We start from the raw sequence: 25,165 nt of genomic DNA, 5'->3' as shown, positions 1-25,165 counted from the left end.
ATATTGAGCTTCTCCCTTCTTCTCCTCTGAATAACTGTAGTGTGGCAAGGGCCTGGCTACATATATCCGCTTTATGTGAGCCTTGTATTGCTAACCTGAAGCAAATATACTATAACATGCAATTCGTTCGGTACATGATCCTACCAGCTTTAATCCGCAGACTCGAATATATTATATTGACGATATTATCCTCTGAAAAAAATACCAACTATCCTAAAGCTTCGAACAAAACATAACATACTGAATATTAAAATCTATGATTAGAGAAGTCCTATTGAGAAACCAACCCAGCCTCAACAGCCTTAATCTGCAGCGCCAGATACTTCGAGTAAACCCGACACAGGGCCAAATTGCCACCCATATACCAGAACCCTGGGTGGCCGCTGGGCCGCCACATCTGTAATCCAATTATCAGTAATCCAACCCAAAAGACAAAAGAGAAAGAACAAGTAACTTACAGCCTTAAGCTCCCCCTCCCCATCCAAATCCCAAACATCCCTACACCTCCCCGCAACCTCATCACCTAGCGTCTTCCTCACCGTCGTCCTCATATTATCATACCCCGTCGCCAGCACCACAATATCCGTCTCTAATTCCCCTCCGTCCTTGAGTACGATTCCTGTCTCTGTGAACTTTGTGATCCCCTCAGGGCTCCGGCGCACTTTGATCTTCCCTGCCGCGATGAGCGGGCTGCAGCCGACGTCGATGTAGTACCCGCCGCCGCGGGTCATGTATGCGCGGGAGATCCCGGCGCCGTCGATGCCGTGGTCCAGGGCGAATCCGGCGGCTTCGAGGCCGTCCATTAGGGGCTTTTCGGCGGCGTAGGCGCGTTTTGTGAAGTGGACGTCGAGGGCGAAGCGGAGGGGGTAGGGGAGGGATTCGCCGATGAGGTCGGCTTCTTCGGTGGGGAGGCTAGAATTCTTTTAGTATCTTAACTTCCAAGAGTATTTGGGAGGGATTTTAATGGGAAGGAAGGAAAGTATACCCGTTTTCCTCATGAAGACCCTCGTGCATCATGAAGATTCCTTTGTCGGCGGTGATCACGTAGGTCCCGCGCCGCTGGAGCATGGTTACCTCTGCGCCGTTTTCGTAGAAGTTCTGCGCGATGTCGTGGCCGCTGTTTCCGGTGCCGACGACAACGACCTTTTTGCCCTCGACGTCGTGGTTCGCTGCATCGGTGTGCTTGATCGCGTGGTAGATCTGGCCCTTGAACTTATCCTGGTCTTGGAAGGTAGGGATTAAGGGCTCGCCGGAGTGCCCGGTGCACCAGATGAGATGTTTCGGGCGGAGGGTGCGCTCTTCTGAGCCCTCGCGGGATACAGTGACAGACCACTCTTTCTTTGCGTCGTCGTATGAGGCGCCCGTGACGCTGGTTTTGAGCCACACGTTTAGCTCCATGATGCTTGCATAGGCTTCGAACCAGTCGCCGAGTTTGTCTTTGGGTGTGAATTCGGGCCAGTTCTTTGGGAAGGGGAGGTAGGCCATGTGCGTGTATTCGACGGGGTCGTGGGTGACAAGTGTCTGTTGTAGGATAGATGTTAGTATATACAGCGAATGCATTGTGGACGGGGGGCATACTCTGTAGCGGTTTCGCCAGTTATCACCGATTCGCTCATGGCGGTCGACGATTAGACACGGGATCCCGAGAGACTGGAGTCGAGCACCCAGATTTAAGCCCGATTGACCTAGACATTATTAGATTGGTACACCTTCAACGGCCATGATACTTACCGGCACCAACAATGAGAGCAACAGGCTCCTCCTCGTTAAAGAGGATCTGCCGTTTGCGCCGCTCAATCCAGGTCCCTCTACTCAAGCCCCCAGGCATAGTCTCAGTGGTACCATAAGCCCTTCTTGACCCCACCGGCTCCTCCAACCCCTTCAGCTCCTGCAATGCTGTACAAAAGGCATACGCCTTCCATACTCCTTCCTCATTCTGCGTGAGACGAAGCACCCCAGATCCACGCCCAATGGCAGTCTCGAAGAAGAAGATCGACGAAATCCAGGTCAGACCTGGTGCCGGATCCTCTAGCTTGGGTTGGGTCTTGCCCTCATGTTGCAACCGGAGACCACATAGCTGAGCGCGGGGCTGGTTCTGAGTGAGAAAGTCTGTGATGCCGCTGAGGTTTTGGATTGTGCGGAGATCCCATGTTAGAGCTAGAAGATCACGCCACCATGACTCCTCGTGGAAGAGTTGTGGGAGCTTAGCGAAGTCGGATGTTCGCAGTAGGACCTCGAGTTCTGTGAGCCATTGCTGGGCAACTGCGCGTGGCTCGGGGGCTTTGTGGATGGTAGGTGTTTTGGGGAGCTGGATGACGTATTGGGCTTCGGCGAGAGACATGATGGGTGGTTTCTAGAGGAGTAGAGTAAAATGAAAGAAGATGCCAAGGTACAATGGGAAAATCGAGGAGCTGGTCAGAGCTGGTATAAATAATCTGGAGGGTCGCGAGGACCCCCACCCCGGAGAAGCTCCGGGGCAAAAGGGTGTCCGAATGACCAGAGAACGGGTCTGGAATGAATCATGAGTGCCATCGCGTAGGTGTAGGAGAAGACGAAGAAACGTCAAGAGACAAGAAAGGTGGGTTGGTGGGGGAGGGAGGTGTTTCCCCAGCAGTGAGGGGACCCCCAATCGGGCAAATCTGCCGCAGCTCGCATAAATTGCCCAACATGGTAGTCTGTGGCTCCGGTTCCTCCTTTCAGCACATGCTTCCTGCGTCGATCCCCTCATCGCTCTCCAGCTGTTCGACCCTCATTTGTGAAACATATAGAGGCAACGCATCTCTCGGTCGAGAACTCTGCGACCGAATTCTTGCATATAAGCTCTCTCGGGCCAAAGGAGTGGCTACCTTGCAGTCGGAGCTCCAAGGACCCTGAAGATCGTCGACTCGTTGCGCGTGACGTGAGCCACTGCTATCATGATACCTACAGCCATATACATGCTGACAATTCTGAAGCGCTCGAGGATCGAAAAGAAAGATCCTTGATTGTCACCAGTCAACTGGTTAAGTTCGAGTATTCGGCGTTATCCTTTGACACAGTCCCATCAACCGAGACAACCGACGACAAATCATCCTACACCCTCCAAGAATCTGAACAAATCCACGAGCGAACGAATTTCAATGCTGCCGTCATCATCTCGGATCAGCACCGACCGCCAATGTACCAATGGGCGAACCCGGAAAGTCAGTCTCTGGGCTGGTTGATGCGAGTGTCATCGAGTCAGACGTGGCCACGTCTCGGGGGCTGCGGCTGGTGGCCATAAACCAAACGCAGAGCAACCTTCACTTTGCGGGGAAATGATCATATCAAGCAGTCGGATGAGCTTGAGTAACCGAACTATGGGTGAAGTTTCTGGGGGAGCCGGGCGCATAGACTCTGAGGCGTGGCTGGCTGGTGGTTGTCCCCCTGGCTGATGGACGGACGTTCAGATTTCAAGTCCCCCAAAACCCTCCAAAAAAGCAGTCAGCCTTGAAAACGATGCAATTGTGCCAGCTTGCTATGAGCAGCTATTGCATCTCTGCCATCAACTTGTGGGCCACTAGGTTGCTGAGCCATCCTTACCAAACAGCTCCGTTTGCCCTCGCGCGTGTCATCATTCCTATCGCATCGCCTCTTCCATCTTGATATTGTAGCAGAACAATATCGTGAAACCGGAAGGATGGTTGAACGACACCGGTGTTCGCGTCCGTGCTCACGATTGGACAGGGCTTGCCGAGTTGTTGGGAAATATGGCCTAGACACCATAAATAAAGATCTGATCTAAGGCGCAGCCAGGACAGAACGCCTAGTATGAAGTCAATAGATCCAGTAAGTCGTTATATTCCTTCCAAGGATCCTGGACAAAAGCGCCGACGGCCTTAGGCAATCAGTCTCTCCACTAACAATATTGGCATCGTCGCGAAGCCGACGAATCAGATCCACCAAACCGCCAGCTTTAACTACAGCGGAGTGGAATCCGGGTCCTTGGTGCTTGGCTTTGTTTCCACAGCGCCAGACGGTCTATTAATACCCCTAAGCGCGGAACGCCAGCGAATAACGCCGCCCGCCCTCGGATTCCGACTAGGTACCAACAAAGAAAACCACATCGCGGTGAGGCCGCCTGTGTTGTAAGTTGTTAGGCAAGACCAGACCCCTTTCAAACGCGCAGCTCTGCACAGCCGAAAGTTGAAACCATGCTTACTTCTGATAATCCTGGCGGCTGGTCGCCCGCCAACAACCAATAAAGCGATCCATCACCAAATGGGATTTCTTGTCCGACCCAACCAGGATCTTGGCTGCCCTAACAAGGCAGAAAGCTGGAGGATCCCTGCTGCGTGCTGAGGATCTTCAGGTGCCACACGACAAACCAAATGACATGGACGGAACGGAGTAGGGATTACGGAGTAATCCCCCAGCCCTGGCCATTATGCGTGGACTATATAAGCCGGGTTACACCCTGGTGGAACTGAGCCTCCTGAATCCGATGATCTTACCCTACTGTTACCTACTGTTCTTTGTCAACACACTTCTTTGATACCTCTTATAACCAAGCATCGCCACTTCCGCTCGACCTCTCCAGACTCCCAGAGCTATAATCACATCTCCTATTTCGCATTCTTCCTAGCTATCCATACTACAAGCAACATGCGCGCCAACATTTTCGCAACAGCCTTCCTAGGCCTGTTCCTATCCGCCAGTGCCACAGCACAGGACACAGAGACAGAGACCGAGATCGATCCCTCCACCCACGCCCCCGTCGTAACCTCCAACCAACCCCTCTCCTTCCACCACGCCAGCCTCCTGCGCAAGGACAACAGCACCGTCTACGGCGGCATCACCATCACCTCGCGCCTCAGCTCCCCAGCCCTGCAGGTGGACGTCTACATTGGTGGAATCCCAGATGGGCAGTACCTGAGTGCGTTCTCAATTCCGCACTCCACTTCATTATCTAGTTCGAGAGATGATTCTAATGAGAAAAATAGACTACCACATCCACGCCGCGCGCGTCCCCGAAGACGGAAACTGCTACTCCACGGGCGCGCACCTGGACCCCTACGGCCGCGGCCAGAAACCCCCCTGCACAATCACGGAGCCCAATACGTGTGAAGTTGGTGATTTGAGCGGCAAGCATGGGCCCGCATGGGCGCCGGTCGGTGAAGTCTTCCGGGCGTCGTACACGGACTTCTTTATCTCGAATGAGCCGGATGCGGAGGCTTACTTTGGGGATAAGAGCTGGGTGGTGCATGGGCCTGGGAGTGAGAGGTTGAGCTGTGGGAACTTTGAGACGCTGGGTGGGAGTTTGGGGATTTGGGAGGCCTAGATGGGGGCCTTAGGGGGGTTCAATGCTGAGGTGATGAGGGAAGTGGATGATACCCAGGGTTATTGAGGGGTTGGTGGGATGAAACGGAGGACGCGAATGAATTGGGTATCTTTTTAAACTGGAAGGGGTTTCGATAGAATGAAGATATTATTGTCATGGGTATATATCCGAATCATGAATCATAAGATGCAAGAGATTGTCTGTGGCAAGATTTGAGGGGGTTGTCGACATATCTTGTGCCGTCTGGCATGCGTTGTGTTTTAGTTGCTTCATCAAGTCGGCATTTGGTGCTTAGACCTCGGTAGATGAAGATCTGTCCATCCTCTGAGCCTGCAATATCTTGGCCGGTGTGGCGAATTTTGGGGCCGAAACCAAGAATGTCTTTGACAAGATTGGTGGAGTGGCAGCAAATTGCTTCGACGTTGTTGATATTTGGATGATCAAGAAGAGAGGCCGAATCACATTGGTTGCCCATCGAGGTTCTCAAGTCGAGTTTGCATCGCGCTCTGATCATATGTCTCCTCCTGCTCCTCCTCCTTGTACTCTTGTAAGATAACCCTGCGCATGAGTCGCCTTGGAGCGCGACATCCAGTGAAGAGTTCAAATTGAGCAAACCCTTGTTCCGGGAGGACGTCAAGACCGTCGAAAGCCACCCAACCTCGATGGGCGAGCGAGCGAATTTGGCGCATGAGTGGAGTATTAAGAGGCTTGTATGCGAGCTAGATTCCGTTAGCAATGTGATCTTGAGCATGAACTGCAATACTTACATCAACAACCACTCCACCCGTTGGACTCTCGGTCCACTGGGTAGGCAGCTGAGTGTTCGGTGCGGGTTGGTCATCGATTCTGTGGGCTGGAATACATGAGCAGACAATGGTTGGTTGTTTGTAGTTGGCCGGCCAGCTGCTTTGTAACGAGTCTAGAACGTGAATGTGATAGCGGGGAGACGACCCGGATCTGCCGGCAGTGCGCAGATTTGACCGCATATAGTGATCGGCCAACCTTTCGGCTTTGGCGACAGTACGGTTCCAGACAAAGATGTTTTGCACGCCGAGATGGATCATAGAGTACACCGCGGCTCGCGCCATTCCACCCGACCCGATTACCAATGCTGTTGTTGAAGGCCGGATGGCATTGGCCGGCGATAGACCCCGTCGTATGCAGTTGCAAATTCCGATCCAGTCCGTATTATCCCCATGCAATCCCTTGACCGGCCCTGACCGGCTCTTTTCCATGTCCAGCGAGTTATCGGTGCTCGTCTCGAGGTTCTTGATAGGAATTAGGGTGTTGACCGCTCCGATCGCACGGGCGTGCGGAGACATTGAATGGAGAAGAGGAATCACCTCCGTCTTGTAGGGCAGACTGACACTTGTGCCCCCAAAGTTTGGATTTTCCACAAGGTCATTTATACCTCGCAAGGTCGGTGTCTGATGGATTGTGTAACGATGTGGCATTCCGCGCAGCTCAAATGCTGCGTTATGCATTGCCGGAGACAGACTGTAAGTTGTATTGGCACCAAACACAAAAAATTGCATTGGGTCTAACACGAATGAAGTATAGAGAGCACTTTGCGCTTCTTTTATGGTGATATGAGGCAAGCCTTTCGTACCAGACTCATTCATCAGGGGCCGAGGTACCACGGGAGTCAATATTGGATTGAAGCAGCAAGATTGCCGGCCGAGAGGCCCGGAGTTGTATGCGATGATGGGCAGCTGAGGCCCGGGAAGGGTGCGGATATGATGTCGGAAACGCTCGACGGCCAAGTTGTCATCTATTGAGGTTGCAGGCTGCGTCAGGCGGACCATATCACACCCAAGCCTTTTTGCTCGTTCATAAATAGCTATGTATTCTGGGTCATCCCAGCCCCGGGAAGAAGGCTGACTGGCATAATGCCCAATAACCTTTGTCGAACCTTTGGTCGCTATAATTTTGGTGATAAGGCTATCCTCAAACGACAGATCCACCGTCACAAACTCTGGCCCCAAGCGTAAGCCGTGTTGCACCAAATCTAGGTAGGATGAATCAGAGCGTTGAGAGGGCTCGGCTTGTTGTGGCGAAATTGCGCTGTCAACATGATAAACCAAAGGTACAATAGTACAACGTCGAATTCTTGTCACCATTTGACTTATGTTGTCTGCGAGATTCGACTCGGTGCCAAGGTAAGCAGAGGGCGCTGCAGACACATCGATTTTGAGCTCAAAAGCGTCGGCAGTAGACTCTAGCTCTTCGATATCCATATCACGTTCTAGCAGGCATGATAGCGGTACGATTGCGGCGTAAGTGAATTTGCGGGATTCAATCGGCTGCATGTGCAGAGGGAAGGGCGAGAGCTGGTTCCTTAGTTCGTTAGTATTACCAGCTGTGAAGGCCACAAAACGGAGGAAAACACGCTGCAGCCGCTTGAGCACTAGGAATGGGGCAGAGGTCTGGGCGCGCTGTTCAACTTGCGCATCCCATTGCGAGTGTTGTTGGCCGTCTCTTGGGAAAGACTGGTCTCCGATGCCCTTTTCGGAGACGTTGAAGAATTCGAAGTTTGAGCACGCTCGATAGATTGGACCGGACAGCTCAAGAAATCGGCGCACTTTTTCGGTATCACCAGTTTTCAGATACGACTGAATGCTCTTTGGATCTCGAACAATATGGATGACGGGGTGAGTCTTGGCATATTCCCTCAATAGGATCTGCCCATTGCGTTCCACATCGCCAGGTCCGCAAACTATGACGCAGTTCTCCTGATGTTCCTTGAGTAATGACTCCATGACAATGGCCTCTTGTCGTCGGTATTCCGGTAATGTGTGGTCTCTTTTGTAGGCGGTGCGCGAGCGACCGGTCATTTGCTGAAAGTACCTGTCGGCTTCCACCAGACGTCTCCCATAAGTCGCCGCAAGCATCACTGCAAGACTCGACTTGCCCGTACCGCGTAAGCCGATCAGAACGATGGACGCATTCTGTGAGAACTTCCTCTGACTCTGCAGCGAGTCCTCGAAGCGCGTCGGCGACCCCCGACTGGAGCTCAAGTCTCGAAATGGCGAGGCAAATCTGGAGTCCTCCCCAGAGAGTTCCTTTTGCTCATCGAGTCGCCCATGGTTGCCAGAATGTGCAGTGAACCCTAACGTGTTGGCTCCCTGATTATAGCTTCGCGGTAGACGGTGACGATTTTGGTCTGCAAGGCCGTCGAGGTCATCTAAGCGGCGCTTGGATGGTCGCACCAAGATCGACATCACGTATGCAGCGCACAACGGGTAGGTTATAAAGAATCAATTGTGGAGAGCATGTTCAGCCCGACGTGGCCCGAAGCGAGCGTGCGGATCTCAAACGGACAAGAGGGTAGGGTCGGTCGAAGGCGCAAGACTCGGAGCAGAACCAGAATCGGGAGGGCGGAAGAACCGAGTCAGCAATGGCTTGGGTCACAGAGGCGCATAAGCAATGATCAGAGTGGGTGGGGAGAGACAGACTGAGACTGGCAGTCTAAGAAAGTCGAGGTTTGGGGGTTCGCGGGGAAAGTCACGCCGTTCATGCCTTGGCGCCTGGGCCTGGCCTGATCGGCTAAGCGCTCTGCCGACTTCTCCAACTTGCCGACCTCCACTACCGACATGGTCACCAGCACAACCAGTCCTGCTATCGACTGGGTCGGACGTCCAGCGATGCTATTGCACGTGTTGTTATTGGCTCGTTTCAATGAATCTCTCGTTTTCCCCGCGGGGAATCTCCGAGGTGCAGCCCGGACCAGCGTCTCCTAACAGTTCCTCGCAATTCCACCAGCTCCACGTTACCTCACTAGGTCGACCGGTGGGCAAAAGCGTTCTAGGTCAATTTTGGCTCGAGAAAACTTTGCTAACGGGCTCCATCGCCAATAGGGCCCTCGGAAATTGATAATCATGACGGGTACCTCGCTGTCATGGTAGCGGGTAAGCGATACCACGCCTCTTCCCCAACTTCCCTTTCTCCGCCTTCGGCTTCCCACACACTATTCCATCATCCACGATTTGTTATCATCACCCCAGGTTCCGATCCGCTTTAGCAGTGCCTCCCTTGGGTTGGAGCGTTTGGCGGGCTCACGTATATTTACTCCTCGCGACAAGTGCGCCAATTGATTCCTAGTTTCATTTTCGAGGCGGGGGCTGCGCACGCTCATCGATCCCGGGGAATCAGTTAACCAGCCGGCAAAGGATTCATCTCGCTTGCGCGTGTCGAAGATGAGAATGCGCTCACACCAGCCTAGCGCACCCTTGTATCGACTATGAGTAGTGATACCCGCCAGACCCACGGGGGCAGCGCCAGGTCCAAGCGACGGTTAACCGATGCTGTCCACGACGATGGCAGACAGATTCCTGCTGTTGACGATTCCACCTCGAACCCTAAACGGCAGCGAGTCTCTCGAGCTTGCGACAGCTGCAGAACAAAAAAGGACAAATGCGACGGAGCTCAACCGATATGCTCAACCTGCGCCTCTCTCTCTCGGCCCTGCACCTACAGAGCCAACCCGAAGAAGCGCGGCCTCCCGACCGGATACATTCGCACGCTCGAGCTGTTATGGGGGCTGGTTTTTACAAAGATACAAGGTAGCGAGGAGGTCGTTCGGACGTTACTGAGGGCCGCAAATATTCCCAGCCATTTGGCTACGATGGGAAAGGAGGCGGAGGGGTCTGACACGCTGTTATCGTCCTGGAAAAACAGCATTGTCCTGAAAGAGATTGAGCGACTGTTGACATTACTTGAACAGCCAGAGGATGAGCATGATAGAAGCGCTAGGTTTGCCGTGGACCTAGATTCTCCAACCGATGCAGAGGCAAACAGCGTGCTATCGTCCGAGGCCCTTGAGTGGAACTTACCGGATCCGCTTGGGGAGGGAAGGGACGGCTCCATGGCGATTGGACCATCTCCAGTGAGGGTACCAACAACATCATTCAAGCTAAGGCAGCATTCAGACTATGTTGCCAGAGATTCTGGAACTCAGACTGTCCCTTCGGATGATCAACCACGCAACACCGCTGACTCGTCTGTACGGAATCATTCTCAGATCACTAGTCAACAACTCCCTCCTAACCCTTGGCCATTACTCGACATATACTTCTCTTACACGCAATGCTGGTTTCCAATTCTAGAGAAACACGACATTCTTCGCACAGCATTTCGGCATGCTGACGAAGACCAAAACACCGCCACATCAACAGGCTCGGGCGACCAAGCAGCATTGTGGGCGGTCTTAGCCCTAGCTTCAATACAGCAGACATCAATAGCAGCCACACGTCATTTGACAGACTCTCCAGAAGATCGACCTGATCCTAATCAGCTCTACGCCAAGGCTCGAAGTCTCGTTCCAACAGAGAACGGGGCACAGGAGCTCGGCCATGTCCAAAGCCTACTAATCCTTTCTCTCATCAAGCTCGGTCAGCAGGACTGGGCGGCAGCATGGATCCTCGTGGGACATGCAGTCAGAATAGCCCAAAGTCTGGGATTGAGCAATCCATCCGCAACTCCCACCAGTTCCACAGAGGAACTCAAGGCCGCTGGACGGTCCAAACATGTGTTTTTGGGGTGCTTCTTACTAGAGACCCTCATCGCAGCGCAAATAGGTCAGATGCCCTCGCTGCGCAGGGGTGATTTGACCAAGGTCGGCCTGATCAATGAGGATGGATTAGAGGAGTGGCACCCTTGGGAAGACCAAACCGGTCTCCGGCCGGTAGAGTCATCTCGAGCTCCCTTCCACCGCGGGCCACTTCATGCACTTAGCACCTTCAACAGGCTGCTGTCTTTGATGTGCATGCTGAACGATTTATGCTGCTGGGAACAAACGGCAACGACTACTGTTTCTCAATTAGAAGCGCTTGAGCGTCAGCTGCAGCTGTGGGTGTCAGCTCTTCCGAAAGGCTACAGGATAGACTTGCCGACTATTCACGCAAAGCCGGCATCGCCGCATATTTTCGGCCTCGAAATGATGTACGAGGCTGTCGCCATCGCAATCAGCTTGCGGTTGGCAGCACACAGGAATGAGAGGCTCGGGTTACGACGTGCTTCGGACGGATCAAACCGCCTAATATCACTAGTGCAGGCGTACATGGAGACATACAGCGTTTCAGCAACCTGTCCAACTTTCGGAATGGCGTTGACGCTGAGCCTTCCGTCTGCTGATTCGAGGAAGAGTGCAGCTTGGACTCTCGAAGCTGATCCCGGAGTCAAACACAAACTACAGTCCTTTTCCAGTCATCTCGCGTCGGTATGGGTACATGATACAGGCTTTTCGCATGTTGGGTCGGAATCCACAATTGCACCAGTAGCTCTTCCGCAGAGCAATTCCTTTGCTAGGAGCCCTGTGGCACAGGGCATCCCTGGAGGTAATTTGCGAATAACCAACCTCATTGGCGATACCCGGCCTGTGAATCTTACGACACCGGACTCTTATCTCTCGCCAACCTGGATGAGGGCGTCAGCAACCGATGACAATGGAGTTTTGTCTCTGCCAACGCCAGCTTCGTCTCTGAACATTGGCTCTGGTATTGAGGCACCTAATCCTACCCAACATATTCCTAATCAACATCGCTCTTTATTATCTGGAAGGCCCAGCGGGCCAATCCTGCCTGATCTCCAAGCGCCGTTTCCTGCGACAGCCCAATATCAACAAACATACAACGATCCGAGCCTTAATTTCAATTCATTGGTTGATATCGATGGCTCTGGATCGCTCCGGCGGTCAAGAATTGCTCCTGATCTGGATGCCTTATTTGACGAGCTGGCGTCGCTGGACGGCACGGACAGGTGAGAATTTTTGACCCTACTATCTAGAAAGCCAACTAACAAACTCTCAGGATGGACAACCAGCCCGAGTTCATGCAGAATCTCGGATTTGTCCCGGAGGCCGGCATGCCTGAGCTGTATCCATACACTACGCAAGGAGACCCTTTCCTTCTTGCCTCGACACATCAAACTTTGACGTCGCCAGAAGCAAACCCCCTCCGGCGCGAATCGCAAATCACGAGCGAATCAATACTTAATCCTAGATGAACCCGAGTCTATTTACCAATCTAATACACGGCATTTGCTCTGTGGGAAATAATGAAATTATGACACTATTTACAAAGAGGCCTTCTCTAAAGGCTTGAAGTTTACAGCAACATGCTCCACGGCAACCTTGTATCCATAGGCCCCCAACCCGACGATAATGGCCGAGGCTTTGTCGCTCAAGTAGCTATGATGCCTGAATGGCTCCCGCGCGTGTGGGTTGCTCACATGAAGCTCGATGAAGGGGATTGACACTCCTAACAGAGCATCTCGGATGGCGACAGAGGTGTGAGTGTATGCACCCGGATTGATGATGATAGCGTCGGTATTGCCACGGGCAGCCTGGATGCGGTCCACAATGGCGCCTTCGTGGTTAGACTGATATGTTTCGAGGGTGGCGCCGAAAGAGGCGGCGTGTGCCTTGGAGGATTCTTCCACATCGGACAGAGTGGTTGCGCCGTAGATGTGCGGCTCGCGGGTGCCGAGGAGGTTGAGGTTAGGGCCGTTGATGAGGAGAATTGATTTGGCCATTGTTGTGGTATTTTCCAAGATAGCTGTGATAGAATCGAAAGTCGAGGGAGTAGCAATAATTATATTGGAACAGTATGGCGAATTGCGGGGATCTAGTAGAGGATCGGGAAAAGACAACCTGCCGTGGCAGAACGCTCTGCCGGATATCCTGTCGGTCATCTCTTGCCGTCAAGGTTAAGGCCACAGCATGGGGCAATTAGGACCTGGAGAAGATCTCCAGAGCTAGCAGCCCATCTGTTCCAGAATCATTATTGACCCGTTTGTCTTATTGTGTTGTGGCGCTGAATCTGCGCAGCTGTATACTCAATAGAGCCAGCCCGGTTACCAACGGTCTGATCTCCACTCCAGTCAGTCATCCTCTCTCTGTCTTTTCCCCCTCTCCTCGCCTCTTCCCCTCTTCAACCTCCAACACCAGAATCACTCACTCACTTACTCACTCACCATGGATTGCCCAATCCCCCAGGAGCAGCTCGACGAAATCTACACTTTCGCCATCGACATCGCCCGCAAGGCCGGTCAACTGCTGCTCGAGCGCATCGAGGAGCGCAACGCCGATCAAGTCTACGCAGAAAAAGAAAATGCAGTCGACCTCGTGACTCAGACAGACGAAGGTATCTCTTCCTTCCTACGCAAGGTGGGCGCTTCTAACAGTATAGATGCCGAACACCTCATCAAAACCGCCATCCAAACCAAATACCCGACGCACCGTTTCCTCGGCGAAGAAAGCTACGCAAAGGGCCAGTCCCGCGAATACCTCATCACCGAGGAGCCAACATGGTGTGTTGATCCTTTAGACGGTACGCTTCCTCTGTCTTCAGATTCCCATCTCGAACTAAACTCCCAGGGACCGTCAATTTCACCCATGCCTTCCCCATGTTCTGCGTCTCCATCGGCTTCATTGTAAACCACCAGCCGGTCATCGGTGTAATCTACGCCCCGCTTCTGGACCAGCTTTTCTCCTCTTGTCTTAATCGCGGCGCATGGCTGAATGAGAAGCGGCAGCTTCCGTTGCTGCGCAAGCCATTTGTCCCACCGATGCCGGCGAATGCGCCGTCAAAGTGTATCTTTGCGTGCGAGTGGGGGAAGGACCGGCGGGATATTCCGGATGGTAATCTGCAGAGGAAAATTGAGAGTTTTGTCAATATGGCCAGTGAACGTGGGAGTAGGGGTGGGAAGGGGGGGATGGTGCATGGGGTGAGGAGCTTGGGGAGTGCGACGATGGATTTGGCGTATACGGCCATGGGGAGTGTGGATATCTGGTGGGAGGGGGGATGCTGGGAGTGGTGAGTTTTCCTTTCCTATACAGTTCTGACAGGGTGGGTGCTAATTGATGGAAGGGATGTGGCGGCTGGTATTGCCATCCTGCTTGAAGCTGGGGGCTTGGTGACGACGGCGAATCCGCCGGAGGATATCGATGGACCGATTGAGCCGGTCAAGCTGGGGAGTCGGTTGTATTTGGCTATTCGGTATGTCTTTCTATTCTTTGACTGGTATATACTAATCATATTATAGGCCTGCTGGTCCCTCAGCAACAGAGACAGGCCGCGAGACGCAGGAACGAACAGTACGAGAGGTTTGGCGGCGGGTCCGACAACTAGACTACAACAGACCATCCCCATAGATATATATACAATGCATTTCTATATTCTATACTCAATAATATCATTACAAATTAGCCTTGGATCGTTCCGCCACAGTCCTGCTAACAAAGTCCTTAACCTGCTCCACCAACCCCGGGACAGCAACAACATCCTGCCCCGTCCACAGCTTCGCCTGCTCCAACCCCTGCCAGATAAGCGCTTCGGACCCAAGAACAACCTTCCATTTCGCATCCGACGCAATCTGCGCAATCTCCGTCCATGGCAGCGGATGATAACACATCTCCAGAATCACCCCCTGATCCTTCTCATGCGACTGCCTCCGCAACAACGTCGTCAGGGTCTCCCGCGCCCTGACCTCCTCCTCTGTCTTGGGCGGGTAATTCGGAATCCCCGAAACAACAGCCACAGGCGCCTCCACCGTCGCAGCAGTCTTCGCATCCGAGACAGGAATTAAGGGCGCAACACCCTCCTTCCCTGCATTCCGCGCCTTGTCCTCCGCCAGAATCGCCGCCACTTCCTCCGCATCCCGGTTCACGATGTAGATCTTGCTCACGCCGAGCCAGCGGCGGAGCACATACACTGCTGTCCGGGCCGTGCCACCGCCACCAACAATCAGCGCGGGTTTTCCCTGGAAATGCGCGGCGCCATTAGGTGACCCCTGCAGCAATGCCTCGCGAATGCCAATGCAGTCTGTGTTTGTGCCGACGTACCCGGTCTTCCCGTCTGTGTCTTTGCGCAGGAAGATGGTGTTGCAGGCACCGGCTTGTCTCGCGTCTTCGGTTAGGTCGTCGAGGTGCGGCATGATGGCTACCTTCCACGGCATGGTGACGGACGAGCCGACGAATTTCGGGTTTGCTTTGATGGAGGAGAGGAATGTGTCGATGGTGGGGGACTGTGTGTAGGAGGAGCCATTGGGGGATGGGCTCGAGAGAGGGATCTGGGTCCAGTTTAGGCCGAGAGCGTTGTAGACTGTTTGGTGGAGGGGTGGGGAGAGGGAGTTGCGCAACGGGTGGCCGTAGAGGTAGGCGACACCGTCGCGGTCGGAGGGGATGGTGATGGATTCCATGTTGAGGGAGAGTATGTTCTTCTTCTTGGCCTTTTCCAGTGATTGTCGAGCGGCGGCTATTGCAGGAAGGATTGGATGGGATATTTAATGCAGAGGGAGTGTTTAGCCGGCGTTGAGGGGACGGTGGAGACTCGGGTATACGCTTTGCCCACCAGACGTGGAAGAATCTGCACTCGCTTAATCAGACCCCCGTGGGGATTTTTTGCTCAATTTAATGTAATCTGGGATTAGGTTGTGGACTGAGAGATAAACGCTTTCCCCGCAATGCCGGACTAGGGGTCTGTTGGGATTTCTGCGAATTCATCCTTTATCCAGCCAAGGCTTGACTGTCCTTCCCGGCGTATATATACCTTAAATCCTTCGCCGGTTTTCTTCTCTCTTCCGCTCATCCACCTCTCTCCCTCCCTCCCTCCCTTCTTCCCTTTTGTTTGAGTCGAATACTCTATAGAGACTCACATCATGTCCATCCTCTCCCTGGTCGAGGATCGACCAACCCCCCGCGAGGTCTACAACTGGCGCGTGTATCTCCTGGCCGCCGTCGCCTCCTTCACATCATGCATGATCGGCTACGACAGTGCCTTTATCGGCACCACACTGTCTCTGCAGTCCTTCAGAGATGAGTTTGACTGGGAGAATCTCAACAGCGATCTCGTCTCCGCGAACATTGTCTCTCTCTACCAGGCCGGCGCCTTCTTTGGCGCTCTCTTCGCCTACCCCATCGGTCACTTCTGGGGCCGTCGCTGGGGTCTGATGTTTTCTGCCTTGATCTTCTTCCTCGGCGCGGGCATGATGCTCGGTGCTAATGGTGATCGCGGCCTCGGATTGATTCTTGGTGGCCGTGTGCTCGCCGGTATCGGAGTCGGTGCGGGCTCCAACATCTGCCCCATTTATATCTCTGAGATGGCGCCTCCTGCCATTCGAGGACGATTAGTCGGTGTGTATGAGCTTGGTTGGCAGCTCGGTGGTGTTGTTGGGTTCTGGATTAACGTATGTCCTGCAATATCTTTTTTTCTGCAACACATACTAACTACAACAGTACGGCGTCGACGAAACCCTCGCCCCAAGCCACAAGCAATGGCTGATCCCCTTCGCCGTGCAACTCATCCCCGCCGGCCTCCTCATCATCGGCGCCCTCTTCATCCGTGAATCTCCCCGTTGGCTGTTCCTCCGCGGCGACCGCGAGAAAGGAATCGAAACCCTCGCGTGGATCCGCAACCTCCCCGCAGACCACATCTACATGATGGAAGAAGTCAGCATGATCGACCAGTCCCTTGAGGCTCAGCGCGCAAAGATCGGCCTCGGCTTCTGGAAACCATTCAAAGCCGCCTGGACAAACAAGAGGATCCTCTACCGCCTGTTCCTCGGCAGCATGCTGTTCCTCTGGCAGAACGGCTCCGGCATCAACGCCATCAACTACTACTCCCCGCGCGTGTTCGCCAGCATCGGCGTCACCGGCGGAAACACCAGCCTGCTCACGACTGGTATCTTCGGCGTCGTCAAGGCCGTGATTACATTCGTCTGGCTCTTGTATCTGATTGATCACATGGGCCGCCGCCTCCTCCTCCTCGTCGGTGCCGCGGGCGGCTCCATCTGCCTCTGGTTCGTCGGCGCGTACATCAAAATCGCACAGCCCGAAAACAATCCCGAAGGAACCTCCCTCGACGGCGGCGGCATCGCCGCCATGTTCTTCTTCTACCTATGGACCGCCTTCTACACGCCGTCCTGGAACGGCACCCCCTGGGTGATCAACAGCGAGATGTTCGATCCGACCGTTCGATCGCTCGCGCAAGCCTGCGCCGCGGCGTCAAACTGGCTGTGGAACTTCCTGATCTCGCGCTTCACGCCGCAGATGTTCACGGAGATGGGATACGGGGTGTACTTTTTCTTCGCGAGCTTGATGATTCTGAGTATTTTCTTTGTTTACTTCTTAATTCCTGAGACGAAGGGGATTCCGTTGGAGAGTATGGAGACGCTGTTTGATAAGAAGCCTGTTTGGAAGGCGCATGCGATGCTGTTGCGGGAGATGAGGGCGGATGAGGAGCGGTTTCGGCATGATGTGGAGGAGTCGCAGTTGAAGGAGAGGACGAAGGGGGTGCATGTTGAGGAGGCTTAGGTTTCATAGCTACTGCGGAATTAATATGGTGGTGGGATGAAGGTGTATATATGACTGGTCTGATTGATTGAGTCTTGACATGGATATATATAGCAAGGTAGTCTAGTATATAAGTCACTCTTTGCAGTACCCTCCCTTCTATCTTTTCTAACAAGTATCTCTAGCAGTAATGCGTGGCTTTCTCTGCGCCCTCAGGCGTGTATCTGCCACATCATCACCCGTGTATTCGAATTAGTAGTTCCATGCTTGCTAGGGCGAGATCTGTCGGAATAGTATATGAATGTTCCACAACACCTACAGCACAACATCGTCTACAATAGGAGGTACAATCTATAATACGCAACCCAACAACCTCTCATTCTTACGCATCACCAACCTCAATCTCAACCGCCCTCCCACTCTCCAAGCTCTCCCTCACCCCCCTCACAACCCTCAACGCCCTAACCCCATCCCCAACACTACACTCCACCTCCTCCTCCCCCCTAACAACCCTCACAAAATGCTCCAACTGCGCATCAAACGGCTTCACCCCAGCCCCCAGCACAGGGACCTTCTCAACCCCAATCTCCCCCTCCCACCCCATAACTTCCTTCCCCTCATAACTCCACCTCGTCAAATCCGGCACGCTCAGACTCCCCCCCGTCCCAAAGATCCGGTAGCAATCACTCGCCGACTCCTCAGGATTAACACCGGGCAAGCGCGGATTCTCCCGCGTCCCCGTCTCGAAATTCAACGGCGACGGAACAACATCAGAGATCAGAAATGTTCCGACAACGCCGCTCGCGAAGCGGAACGTTATCGCGGCGCCTTCCTCCGCTGTATGGCGCGGATTCTGCTCCACGCGCTGTGGGGCCGTGCCTTCGGCGTAGACTCGCGTTATCGGACCGAGGAAGAACATGAGGAGGTCGACGTCGTGGATTAGGTTGATGCCCAGCACGCCGCCGGAGGATTTCTCGGCTCGCCAGGAGCCTATCGGGGGCGCGAAGTAGGAGTCTGGTTTCTGGGTTGTCCAGAGGCCGGAAACGGCGATGACAGTGCCTAGTTTGTTTTGGCTTAGGAGGGATTTCGTGGTGAGTGCGTAGGGGTTGAAGCGGCGGTGGTGGCCGACGAGGATTTTCAGGTTTTTGGATCTGGTTGAGGGGGAATTGAGGGATTTGAGGAGGTTGGCTGCGCTCTCGAGAGAGTCCGATACGGGTTTCTCGAGGAGGATGTGGATGGAGTTTTCTAGGAGCTGGTTGGCGATGGCGACGTGGGTGTGGTTTGGGGTGCAGACTATGGCGGCGTCCGGGTATGGGATTCTGTTGGCTTTTGAGTCGGCGAGGAGGGACTGTAGGGAGGGGTAGAGGGGGACGTTGAATTGGGATGCTTGGGGCGCGGCGGAGGGGGAGGGGTCGATGAAGGCGAGTAGGGTGGTTGCTGGGTTGGTGAGGACGGATTGGGCGTGGCGGGGGCCAATGAGGCCGGCGCCGATGATGATGATGTGGATTGGTAGGGAGCTCATTTTGTCTTTTGGTTGTTAGTCTAATAGGTGTGATTGAGGTGCAGACAGGTACAGCCAGGTACAGGGGTTGAGGACATGTGCGGGGGTTCTGTATATGACGGGTTGGAAAGTGATTTGACAGATGGAGCCCGGGTCTGTCGGATTCGAAGCGAGATCACAGTGCAGGGCAGGGGCCTCGGTGGACCCAGAGCCCGTGGGGATCATTTCCCCAGTGCCCTGCCCTGTGCATGAAATCTGAAGGATGGATGGGGATGTGGAGGAGCCCGCTGCCCTGGAGGCCGTAGGGTTGCGGGCAAAACGCTCTCCCGGCAGTCCCCCAAGATCATTTACCCGGTATACTGAGGTGATCATGATATCGCCGTCTTCAAGCGAAATGCCCTTGAACTGGTCATTTCCTCCAAATAAATCCTGTCAAACCCCCCTGCAGTTCTAGGCGCTCTAAAATCTGACATATACGATCTTCGTCTCTTCAGCTGCTCCCGTCAAGCCACAGCCAAAGCAAACATCAGGGTAGTCGAGAGAGTACATAACCCCCCCTCACCCAGAGCTCCCAAAGCACCACCCAACATCCATCCTTATCCCTCTAAAAATCTCTACACAATCTACTCAAAATGACAAACCTCAAAATCGGCATCCCCACCATGTCCCTCGGCCGCCCCGGCCTCCACCCCCTCGACAGCAAACTCCGCGACGCAGCCACCCAAGGCTTCGAAGGCATTGAGCTCTTCATCGACGACCTCACCCACCACGCAAACACCCAATTCGCTGGCTCCCTCCATTCAGCCGCAAAGCACATCTCCGCCCTCTGCAAGAACCTCAACCTCACAATCATCTGCCTGCAACCCTTCGCCTTCTACGAGGGCCTCCTCGACAGAACCCAAACCAACACCCTCCTAACCGAAAAGCTACCCCTCTGGTTCGACCTCGTCGACATCCTAGACACAGACATGATCCAGATCCCCGCGAATTTCCTCGCAAATGACCCTAACACAAACGAACCCCGCACAACGGGGAATCTAGACGTCATCGTCTCCGACCTGCAGACAATCGCGGATCTCGGCCGGAGCAGGAACAGGAACATCCGCTTCGTATACGAGGCGCTCTGCTGGTCGACGCACGTCGATACATGGGAGGCAGCGTGGAACGTCGTCTCGCTCGTGAACAGAGATAATTTCGGGCTGTGTCTCGACTCGTTTAACCTCGCGGGGCGAATCTACGCGGACCCGGAGGCCGTCAGTGGGAAGACACGAGACGCCGAGGAAGCAACCTCGAAATCCTTGCAGCTCCTCCTCGACAAGGCCCGAGATGGCACCCTAGACGTGAGCAAGATCTTCTACATCCAGCTCGTCGACGGCGAGCGCCTGTCCTCTCCCCTGACTGCAGACCACGAATTCTACGTCCCCGGCCAGCCGGCACGGATGAACTGGTCGCGGAACGCGAGGTTGTTTCCCTGTGAGGAGGAGAGGGGTGGGTATCTCCCTGTGCTGGAGTGTGCGCGGGCGTTTTTGGAGATTGGGTTTGAGGGGTGGGTTAGTTTGGAATTGTTTTCGAGGACGTGTAATGATGCTGATGTGGGTGTGCCGCGGGCGCATGCGGAGAGGGGGATGAGGAGTTGGGGGAGGGTGGTGGAGAGGTTAGGGTTGGATGTGGCTGTTCCGCCTGTGAGGAGGGAAGAGGAGAGGGGGCCGGGGGTGAGTAATTATGTAGAGAGTGGGGAGGGGGTTGTGATGCATCGGTTGTAGATTTGATATCTGCTGTTCATGGACTAGGGTTTTTTGATATTGGTTGTATACTGCGTAATGTGTATAGGGAGCATCTACATATATGATTTCGGGCGTATGAATATATTCCTTCCTAACCTAGACTAAGCGAACACATTTTTAAAGGAAATCCATTATTAAGAATAAATGCAATGCACGCTGTTGAAGACCCCGTTGCAAAGTGCGGCGCGTTGCGAATCTACCGTAGTCAAAAGAATGTTGAAACCCAATAACCTCGTAAAGTAAACCACTAAACCTCCTGGGCCCATCTCCTCTCCCTCAGCGATAACTCCTTCTCGCCCCTCGTCCCGTCCGTCTCTGCCCTCCACGCGTAGTACTCGTCCAGTCGTAGTTCGGCGTATGACGCGTAATCGAAATCAATCTGCGAGATTTGCGCTTGGATGAGCGCCCAGATGCCCCTATACCAGTCAGCATGTCCTGCATAAGATAGATATATGGAGAGAGGGGATATGACCCACCAATACAACCCCGGCAATCCCCTAAACCGATCCACATCCTCAAATAACCTCTCAACAATACCTTGTTGTTCCGTCTCGGAAATCCCCTGATGCTGCGCATAGCTCGCGACATACTCCGTCAAGAACTGCCGCCGCACACTCCGTGTCGGCATCATGTTATAGTCGCAGTCGAAACCACCCCATTCGGCAAAGTGGTTTGCAATATCGAAAGCGGCGGGTGACGGGGTGGCGTATTCGTAGTCGATAAAGTTGACTTCTTTAGGTTGAGGTTTGCTGGTTGTGGCGCCGTTTTGTTGTGAGGAGGGGAGGATGATCACGTTTCCGCAGAGGAGGTCGCAGTGGGCGAATACGAGCTATACAGTGTTAGTTTGTGTGTACACCAAATCAGTACAAAGGACGCACTCCGTCTTCGCCTAGTCCGGTATCGTTGTCAAACTCGCGCACGACACGCTCGAGCTCGGTCTGTAGACTCCGTCGGCGCTGGCGCTGGGCGTCTGTACTCGTCGGCAGCGCGAGGATCCATTTCTGAAGAACAGACCACAGATTCGGCTTTGGTCGCCGGGACTCAATGACCTTCAAGTCATCCGTTTTAACAGGCTGGCTGTCCGCGGACACTTCTACAGAGTCTAACAGGGAGGCCTCTTTTCGCGCGGGCGTCACTGCACTCGCCGCACTAATCGGGAGAACAGCATGCCACTGCCCAAGCCTCTTGGCAACACCGCGCCAGACGGGCTCAGTAACCAAATCCTCAGCGGTGGCCGGACGGCCCCGAATGAAGCGGTAGAGCAGGCCGTTTTTAAACCGCGCCAGGAGCGGAGGGGCTAGGCCATATCTAGCGAGAAGAGCGTGCGAGTTCGTTTCTCCTGTAGATGGACCATTCTACTTAGCACATGTCGCATTGGGCAGGATGGATGGGGGTGTCCGGTTCGGCATGCATACTTTCGCGGTCTATGAGGATCTCTGTGTGGTTACCGTACGCTCGCATCAGTACTGCATCCTTGTCTATTTCCTCCTCCGTCAGGCCTTCCTTTCGGTTTATGGCTTTGAAGAGCTGGTTCTGTTAGTCTTGGAGTATATCTGTGCTGTTGGGTACACACAGTGTTGGTGATTCCGTCTGTAAAGCGAACGAACTCGATTCTGTTTTCTGGGCCCTCCCAGTGGGGGTTCAGCGTGAGAATGAGTCGGAGGGCGGAGGCTGATGAGTCGGCATGGTTGTAGGATTTTGCGATGTACCGAGGGGCATGCGCGATGTCCGTTCCGTTCGAGCCCATTTTGAGAGCGACCGATCGCGAGGTGTAGAGGGAAAGACAAGTCTACATCAGAAAGTTAGCACGCGAGGCAACTGAGGCAATGGCAAATGGCAAATGGCACTGACAGTACCAGGGTACCCCACGGTTAGAGGCTGGCGCACGGGTCAGGTACGAGGAAGGCAAATAGGCACCAGAAATTCTCAACAAGCACAGCGGCCGGCGATTGAAACTGTTGACACAATTTGCTGTACGGAGAAGGTTGTTGCTAAGAAATGTCGAAAAGGGGGAAAAGAAAATAGGACGATTGAAAGGGGGGATCCAGACTTTCTTAGAGGAGAGGATGTCGTCAAGTCCTCGCCTTAACACTAAACGGTGAGTTGGTCTCGTGCCTGCTTGTCTGTGATTGGAGCACTTGCCCCCTCTTTGTAGTTGAGAACTTTAGCAATCATCCTTATTGATGCAGTCACGAGCAACCTGCGGGTGAGAACTTACTTCATAGTACTTTTAAACGCTGATACCTAGGTCCAGGCAAGATCTCCGGATGCCCCTCGCTTACTCCGTATGGTTGTGGGCGTGATGGCTGCATCATGGGGCTTGCAATGCCAGGAGAACGTCAGCCCAGAAGGGAATGGCCTCTCGCGCTAACCCACCAGGTAAAGAATTCACATGTGATTCTCCTCTTATTCTGCCAGCAGTTACCGCACTATCACCTGACCTTCCAGCCCTACCCTACTTCCCTTTCCAGCCATTTCCAAACTCCAACCCGTCAAACCGATCAAAATATCCGAAACTAACCCAAACCATGCTAGTCGCTCCGACGGCCTCACCTACAAAAAGCCTCCTCATCCCTCCACCATTTCCCTCTTTTTTTTTTCTTCTTCATCTATCATCAGTAGCGGTTTACATACCATGTAAATTCGTTAAAACCGGAGCTCCGCTACGGCGGCTTGCTGAGGGTTATTCTGACCTTCTGGTCAATGGGTTTCCTTCCGTTCCCGGCTCTGTAGAGCAAACTCTGCGTCTCCCTTTTTCCCATTCATATTATGGCTGGGCTAGGTTGTCTTTTTTGACTCCCCATGCGCTTTGGCTGTGGAGGGGGCGGAACATTCTGAATTCGAATTCCATATTTGTAGAATTGGATCTTCGTCGTCTGACGGGATCTCAGATGATTGTAGTTGTATGTCCTGCTGTCATGCTGTGGCATGCAACGTGGACGAGGCTCTTGCTCTCATGTCTTGTGCCTGAGGCTGCAAGTTCTATAACTACGTATTTGATCGGTTCTACCTGAACGATACGATTGTCTATCTGCCGAACACTGATGAACGTGAACAAACTACATTAAACGTCTCTCATGTCTATCTCGATATCGAAGTCGAGTTATGCCCGCCCGGCACTGCCAATCTGGATCCTCTCTCCAGTCCACCGGTCATCTTTCTTCAGCACCGGCCAGCTCGTCCCATCGCCCTTGACGAGCGTCAACTCCAGCTTGGTGCCCAACACACGGAACTTGGACTTCTCCGGATCAATCGGCGCAAACAGCTCGTAGGTATCTTTGTACCGCTTGTTATCCGTAGTCGGGAGATCGAGCGCAATGGTGTCCGTCGTGAAGTCGACCTTGGCGTTATCCTTGTCAATCTTCTTCAGATACAGCGAGACGTTCACCGACGTCGCTGTCTGGTAAAAGTCATTCCTGCAGTTATTAGCTTAGTCCAGCCGAAATGCGAAATGCCAACAAACCTGACTGTATCAACCTTCTCCTCACCAGCCGGCTTGCCCTTGCCGACAAACAAATGCTTCTTCTTCTCCGTGCACCCTTCAATTTTCAAGAACGCATCAAATTCCAACACCCGCCGCTTACAGCATGACCACCCCTTACTCCCCTCATGGAACACAGGCACTCCAGGGTGGAACACACACTTCTCCTCCTCCCTCGACACATCCGGGTTGTACGACGCATTGCACCCCTTCCGCCGACACGTAGCATTCTCTGGGATCGCAAGGTCAGGATCATCCGATTCAGGCTCTTCAGGCACGGGCGTAGGCGCATTCGACGGCGGCGGGATAGCAGGCGAGTGGGTAGCGACTCTGGGATTCGCGCTCTCCACTGGGACAACAGGAGCAGGCGCGGGCGCAGAAACTTCCGGGGCGGCCTTCTTCTCAGGCTTCGGTGTATCGTCAACAGTAGAGTGCTTCCCGGTCGTGCAGGGCGGAATCTCCATAAACTCCTCAAAGGTAAGCACGCGGGGCTTGCAGCAGTTCCAGCCTAGTGCGCGAGGGGCAAGATTAGCGGTCGTTGCGACAGAGCGGACACGACACTAACTCTGAGGGTACTTGCGAGTGACGGACCCCGTGCACCAGGACGGCTAGGCTAGAACAACAGCTAGGTACTTACCTTTTTGTCCTTCGTGAAAGACTGGTGGGCCGGGGTGGTAGACGCAGGGCTCGTCCGGGTCGGTGAAGACCTTCCCGCAGCCTTTGTGGACGCACTTGGTGGCCATTGCGGTGAGGATCGAGCAGATGGATTGGTATGATAGGGAACGACTGGGCGAGTGACGAGGAGGAGGTG

General features: G+C 53.8%; 13 protein-coding genes across 13 annotated transcripts; 6 read left to right on the top strand and 7 right to left on the bottom strand.

Moving 5' to 3' along the window:
* Nucleotides 1–271: 271 nt before the first annotated feature.
* BJY04DRAFT_213253 (putative flavin-binding monooxygenase) lies at nucleotides 272–2,341 on the bottom strand (the record flags this gene model as incomplete). Its single annotated transcript, XM_073714829.1, has 5 exons — nucleotides 272–397; nucleotides 459–912; nucleotides 986–1,521; nucleotides 1,579–1,685; nucleotides 1,732–2,341. 5 exons carry the CDS (start codon nucleotides 2,339–2,341, stop codon nucleotides 272–274), a joined length of 1,833 nt encoding a protein of 610 aa, XP_073576304.1.
* Nucleotides 2,342–4,623: 2,282 nt separating this feature from the next.
* Nucleotides 4,624–5,299, top strand: BJY04DRAFT_213252 (putative cytosolic Cu/Zn superoxide dismutase; the record flags this gene model as incomplete). The annotated part of the gene is made up of 2 exons (XM_073714828.1): nucleotides 4,624–4,894; nucleotides 4,962–5,299. 2 exons carry the CDS (start codon nucleotides 4,624–4,626, stop codon nucleotides 5,297–5,299), a joined length of 609 nt encoding a protein of 202 aa, XP_073576303.1.
* A 138-nt stretch (nucleotides 5,300–5,437) lies between these two features.
* Nucleotides 5,438–8,744, bottom strand: BJY04DRAFT_73793 (putative quinate pathway repressor protein QutR). The gene is made up of 2 exons (XM_073720971.1): nucleotides 6,067–8,744; nucleotides 5,438–6,018 (listed from the first exon to the last, which is right to left on the bottom strand). Exons 1-2 carry the CDS (start codon nucleotides 8,518–8,520, stop codon nucleotides 5,758–5,760), a joined length of 2,715 nt encoding a protein of 904 aa, XP_073576302.1. The 5' UTR covers nucleotides 8,521–8,744; the 3' UTR covers nucleotides 5,438–5,757.
* A 795-nt stretch (nucleotides 8,745–9,539) lies between these two features.
* Nucleotides 9,540–12,301, top strand: BJY04DRAFT_213250 (putative C6 transcription factor QutA; the record flags this gene model as incomplete). Its single annotated transcript, XM_073714827.1, has 2 exons — nucleotides 9,540–12,055; nucleotides 12,106–12,301. The coding sequence occupies 2 exons, from the start codon at nucleotides 9,540–9,542 to the stop codon at nucleotides 12,299–12,301; spliced, it is 2,712 nt and encodes a 903-aa protein (XP_073576301.1).
* A 69-nt stretch (nucleotides 12,302–12,370) lies between these two features.
* BJY04DRAFT_213249 (type II 3-dehydroquinate dehydratase) lies at nucleotides 12,371–12,829 on the bottom strand (the record flags this gene model as incomplete). Its single annotated transcript, XM_073714826.1, has 1 exon — nucleotides 12,371–12,829. The coding sequence occupies one exon, from the start codon at nucleotides 12,827–12,829 to the stop codon at nucleotides 12,371–12,373; it is 459 nt and encodes a 152-aa protein (XP_073576300.1).
* A 301-nt stretch (nucleotides 12,830–13,130) lies between these two features.
* On the top strand, nucleotides 13,131–14,450 carry BJY04DRAFT_228354 (inositol monophosphatase family protein; the record flags this gene model as incomplete). Its single annotated transcript, XM_073718824.1, has 5 exons — nucleotides 13,131–13,440; nucleotides 13,486–13,626; nucleotides 13,674–14,112; nucleotides 14,167–14,295; nucleotides 14,342–14,450. The coding sequence occupies exons 1-5, from the start codon at nucleotides 13,272–13,274 to the stop codon at nucleotides 14,448–14,450; spliced, it is 987 nt and encodes a 328-aa protein (XP_073576299.1). The 5' UTR covers nucleotides 13,131–13,271.
* Nucleotides 14,451–14,494: 44 nt separating this feature from the next.
* On the bottom strand, nucleotides 14,495–15,642 carry BJY04DRAFT_228346 (shikimate dehydrogenase family protein; the record flags this gene model as incomplete). Its single annotated transcript, XM_073718822.1, has 1 exon — nucleotides 14,495–15,642. Exon 1 carries the CDS (start codon nucleotides 15,494–15,496, stop codon nucleotides 14,495–14,497), a length of 1,002 nt encoding a protein of 333 aa, XP_073576298.1. The 5' UTR covers nucleotides 15,497–15,642.
* Nucleotides 15,643–15,885: 243 nt separating this feature from the next.
* Nucleotides 15,886–17,693, top strand: BJY04DRAFT_228344 (sugar porter family MFS transporter). Its single transcript, XM_073718821.1, has 2 exons — nucleotides 15,886–16,483; nucleotides 16,533–17,693. The coding sequence occupies exons 1-2, from the start codon at nucleotides 15,956–15,958 to the stop codon at nucleotides 17,607–17,609; spliced, it is 1,605 nt and encodes a 534-aa protein (XP_073576297.1). The 5' UTR covers nucleotides 15,886–15,955; the 3' UTR covers nucleotides 17,610–17,693.
* Nucleotides 17,694–17,970: 277 nt separating this feature from the next.
* Nucleotides 17,971–19,110, bottom strand: BJY04DRAFT_213245 (Gfo/Idh/MocA family protein; the record flags this gene model as incomplete). The annotated part of the gene is made up of 1 exon (XM_073714825.1): nucleotides 17,971–19,110. One exon carries the CDS (start codon nucleotides 19,108–19,110, stop codon nucleotides 17,971–17,973), a length of 1,140 nt encoding a protein of 379 aa, XP_073576296.1.
* A 505-nt stretch (nucleotides 19,111–19,615) lies between these two features.
* On the top strand, nucleotides 19,616–20,952 carry BJY04DRAFT_228340 (sugar phosphate isomerase/epimerase family protein; the record flags this gene model as incomplete). Its single annotated transcript, XM_073718820.1, has 2 exons — nucleotides 19,616–20,771; nucleotides 20,920–20,952. The coding sequence occupies exons 1-2, from the start codon at nucleotides 19,722–19,724 to the stop codon at nucleotides 20,950–20,952; spliced, it is 1,083 nt and encodes a 360-aa protein (XP_073576295.1). The 5' UTR covers nucleotides 19,616–19,721.
* Nucleotides 20,953–21,120: 168 nt separating this feature from the next.
* BJY04DRAFT_204741 (putative ethanolamine kinase) lies at nucleotides 21,121–22,620 on the bottom strand (the record flags this gene model as incomplete). The annotated part of the gene is made up of 5 exons (XM_073713530.1): nucleotides 21,121–21,289; nucleotides 21,350–21,702; nucleotides 21,752–22,212; nucleotides 22,289–22,400; nucleotides 22,447–22,620. The coding sequence occupies 5 exons, from the start codon at nucleotides 22,618–22,620 to the stop codon at nucleotides 21,121–21,123; spliced, it is 1,269 nt and encodes a 422-aa protein (XP_073576294.1).
* Nucleotides 22,621–22,954: 334 nt separating this feature from the next.
* BJY04DRAFT_73716 (uncharacterized protein) lies at nucleotides 22,955–23,931 on the top strand. The gene has a single exon (XM_073720970.1). It carries the CDS (start codon nucleotides 23,228–23,230, stop codon nucleotides 23,885–23,887), a length of 660 nt encoding a protein of 219 aa, XP_073576293.1. The 5' UTR covers nucleotides 22,955–23,227; the 3' UTR covers nucleotides 23,888–23,931.
* On the bottom strand, nucleotides 23,479–25,162 carry BJY04DRAFT_177751 (cysteine and histidine-rich domain-containing protein). Its single transcript, XM_073709637.1, has 3 exons — nucleotides 24,992–25,162; nucleotides 24,337–24,862; nucleotides 23,479–24,289 (listed from the first exon to the last, which is right to left on the bottom strand). Exons 1-3 carry the CDS (start codon nucleotides 25,095–25,097, stop codon nucleotides 23,977–23,979), a joined length of 945 nt encoding a protein of 314 aa, XP_073576292.1. The 5' UTR covers nucleotides 25,098–25,162; the 3' UTR covers nucleotides 23,479–23,976.
* Between the last annotated feature and the right edge of the window lie 3 nt (nucleotides 25,163–25,165).

This window comes from Aspergillus karnatakaensis (assembly GCF_047715665.1).
Source record: "Aspergillus karnatakaensis strain CBS 102800 unplaced genomic scaffold BJY04scaffold_3, whole genome shotgun sequence".
Classification (NCBI taxonomy): domain Eukaryota; kingdom Fungi; phylum Ascomycota; class Eurotiomycetes; order Eurotiales; family Aspergillaceae; genus Aspergillus; species Aspergillus karnatakaensis.
This window is presented reverse-complemented; position numbering and strand designations above follow the sequence as displayed.

Coding starts and splice junctions, on each gene's coding strand:
- BJY04DRAFT_73716 (XM_073720970.1), top strand. CDS start 23,228: ATGGCCTCTCGCGCTAACCCACCAGGTAAAGAATTCACATGTGATTCT.
- BJY04DRAFT_177751 (XM_073709637.1), bottom strand. CDS start 25,097: ATGGCCACCAAGTGCGTCCACAAAGGCTGCGGGAAGGTCTTCACCGAC. Junction 24,863..24,991: donor CTTTCACGAAGGACAAAAAG/GTAAGTACCTAG, acceptor CTCGCGCACTAG/GCTGGAACTGCTGCAAGCCC. Junction 24,290..24,336: donor GAGAAGGTTGATACAGTCAG/GTTTGTTGGCAT, acceptor TAATAACTGCAG/GAATGACTTTTACCAGACAG.
- BJY04DRAFT_228344 (XM_073718821.1), top strand. CDS start 15,956: ATGTCCATCCTCTCCCTGGTCGAGGATCGACCAACCCCCCGCGAGGTC. Junction 16,484..16,532: donor TTGTTGGGTTCTGGATTAAC/GTATGTCCTGCA, acceptor TAACTACAACAG/TACGGCGTCGACGAAACCCT.
- BJY04DRAFT_73793 (XM_073720971.1), bottom strand. CDS start 8,520: ATGTCGATCTTGGTGCGACCATCCAAGCGCCGCTTAGATGACCTCGAC. Junction 6,019..6,066: donor CGGGTGGAGTGGTTGTTGAT/GTAAGTATTGCA, acceptor AACGGAATCTAG/CTCGCATACAAGCCTCTTAA.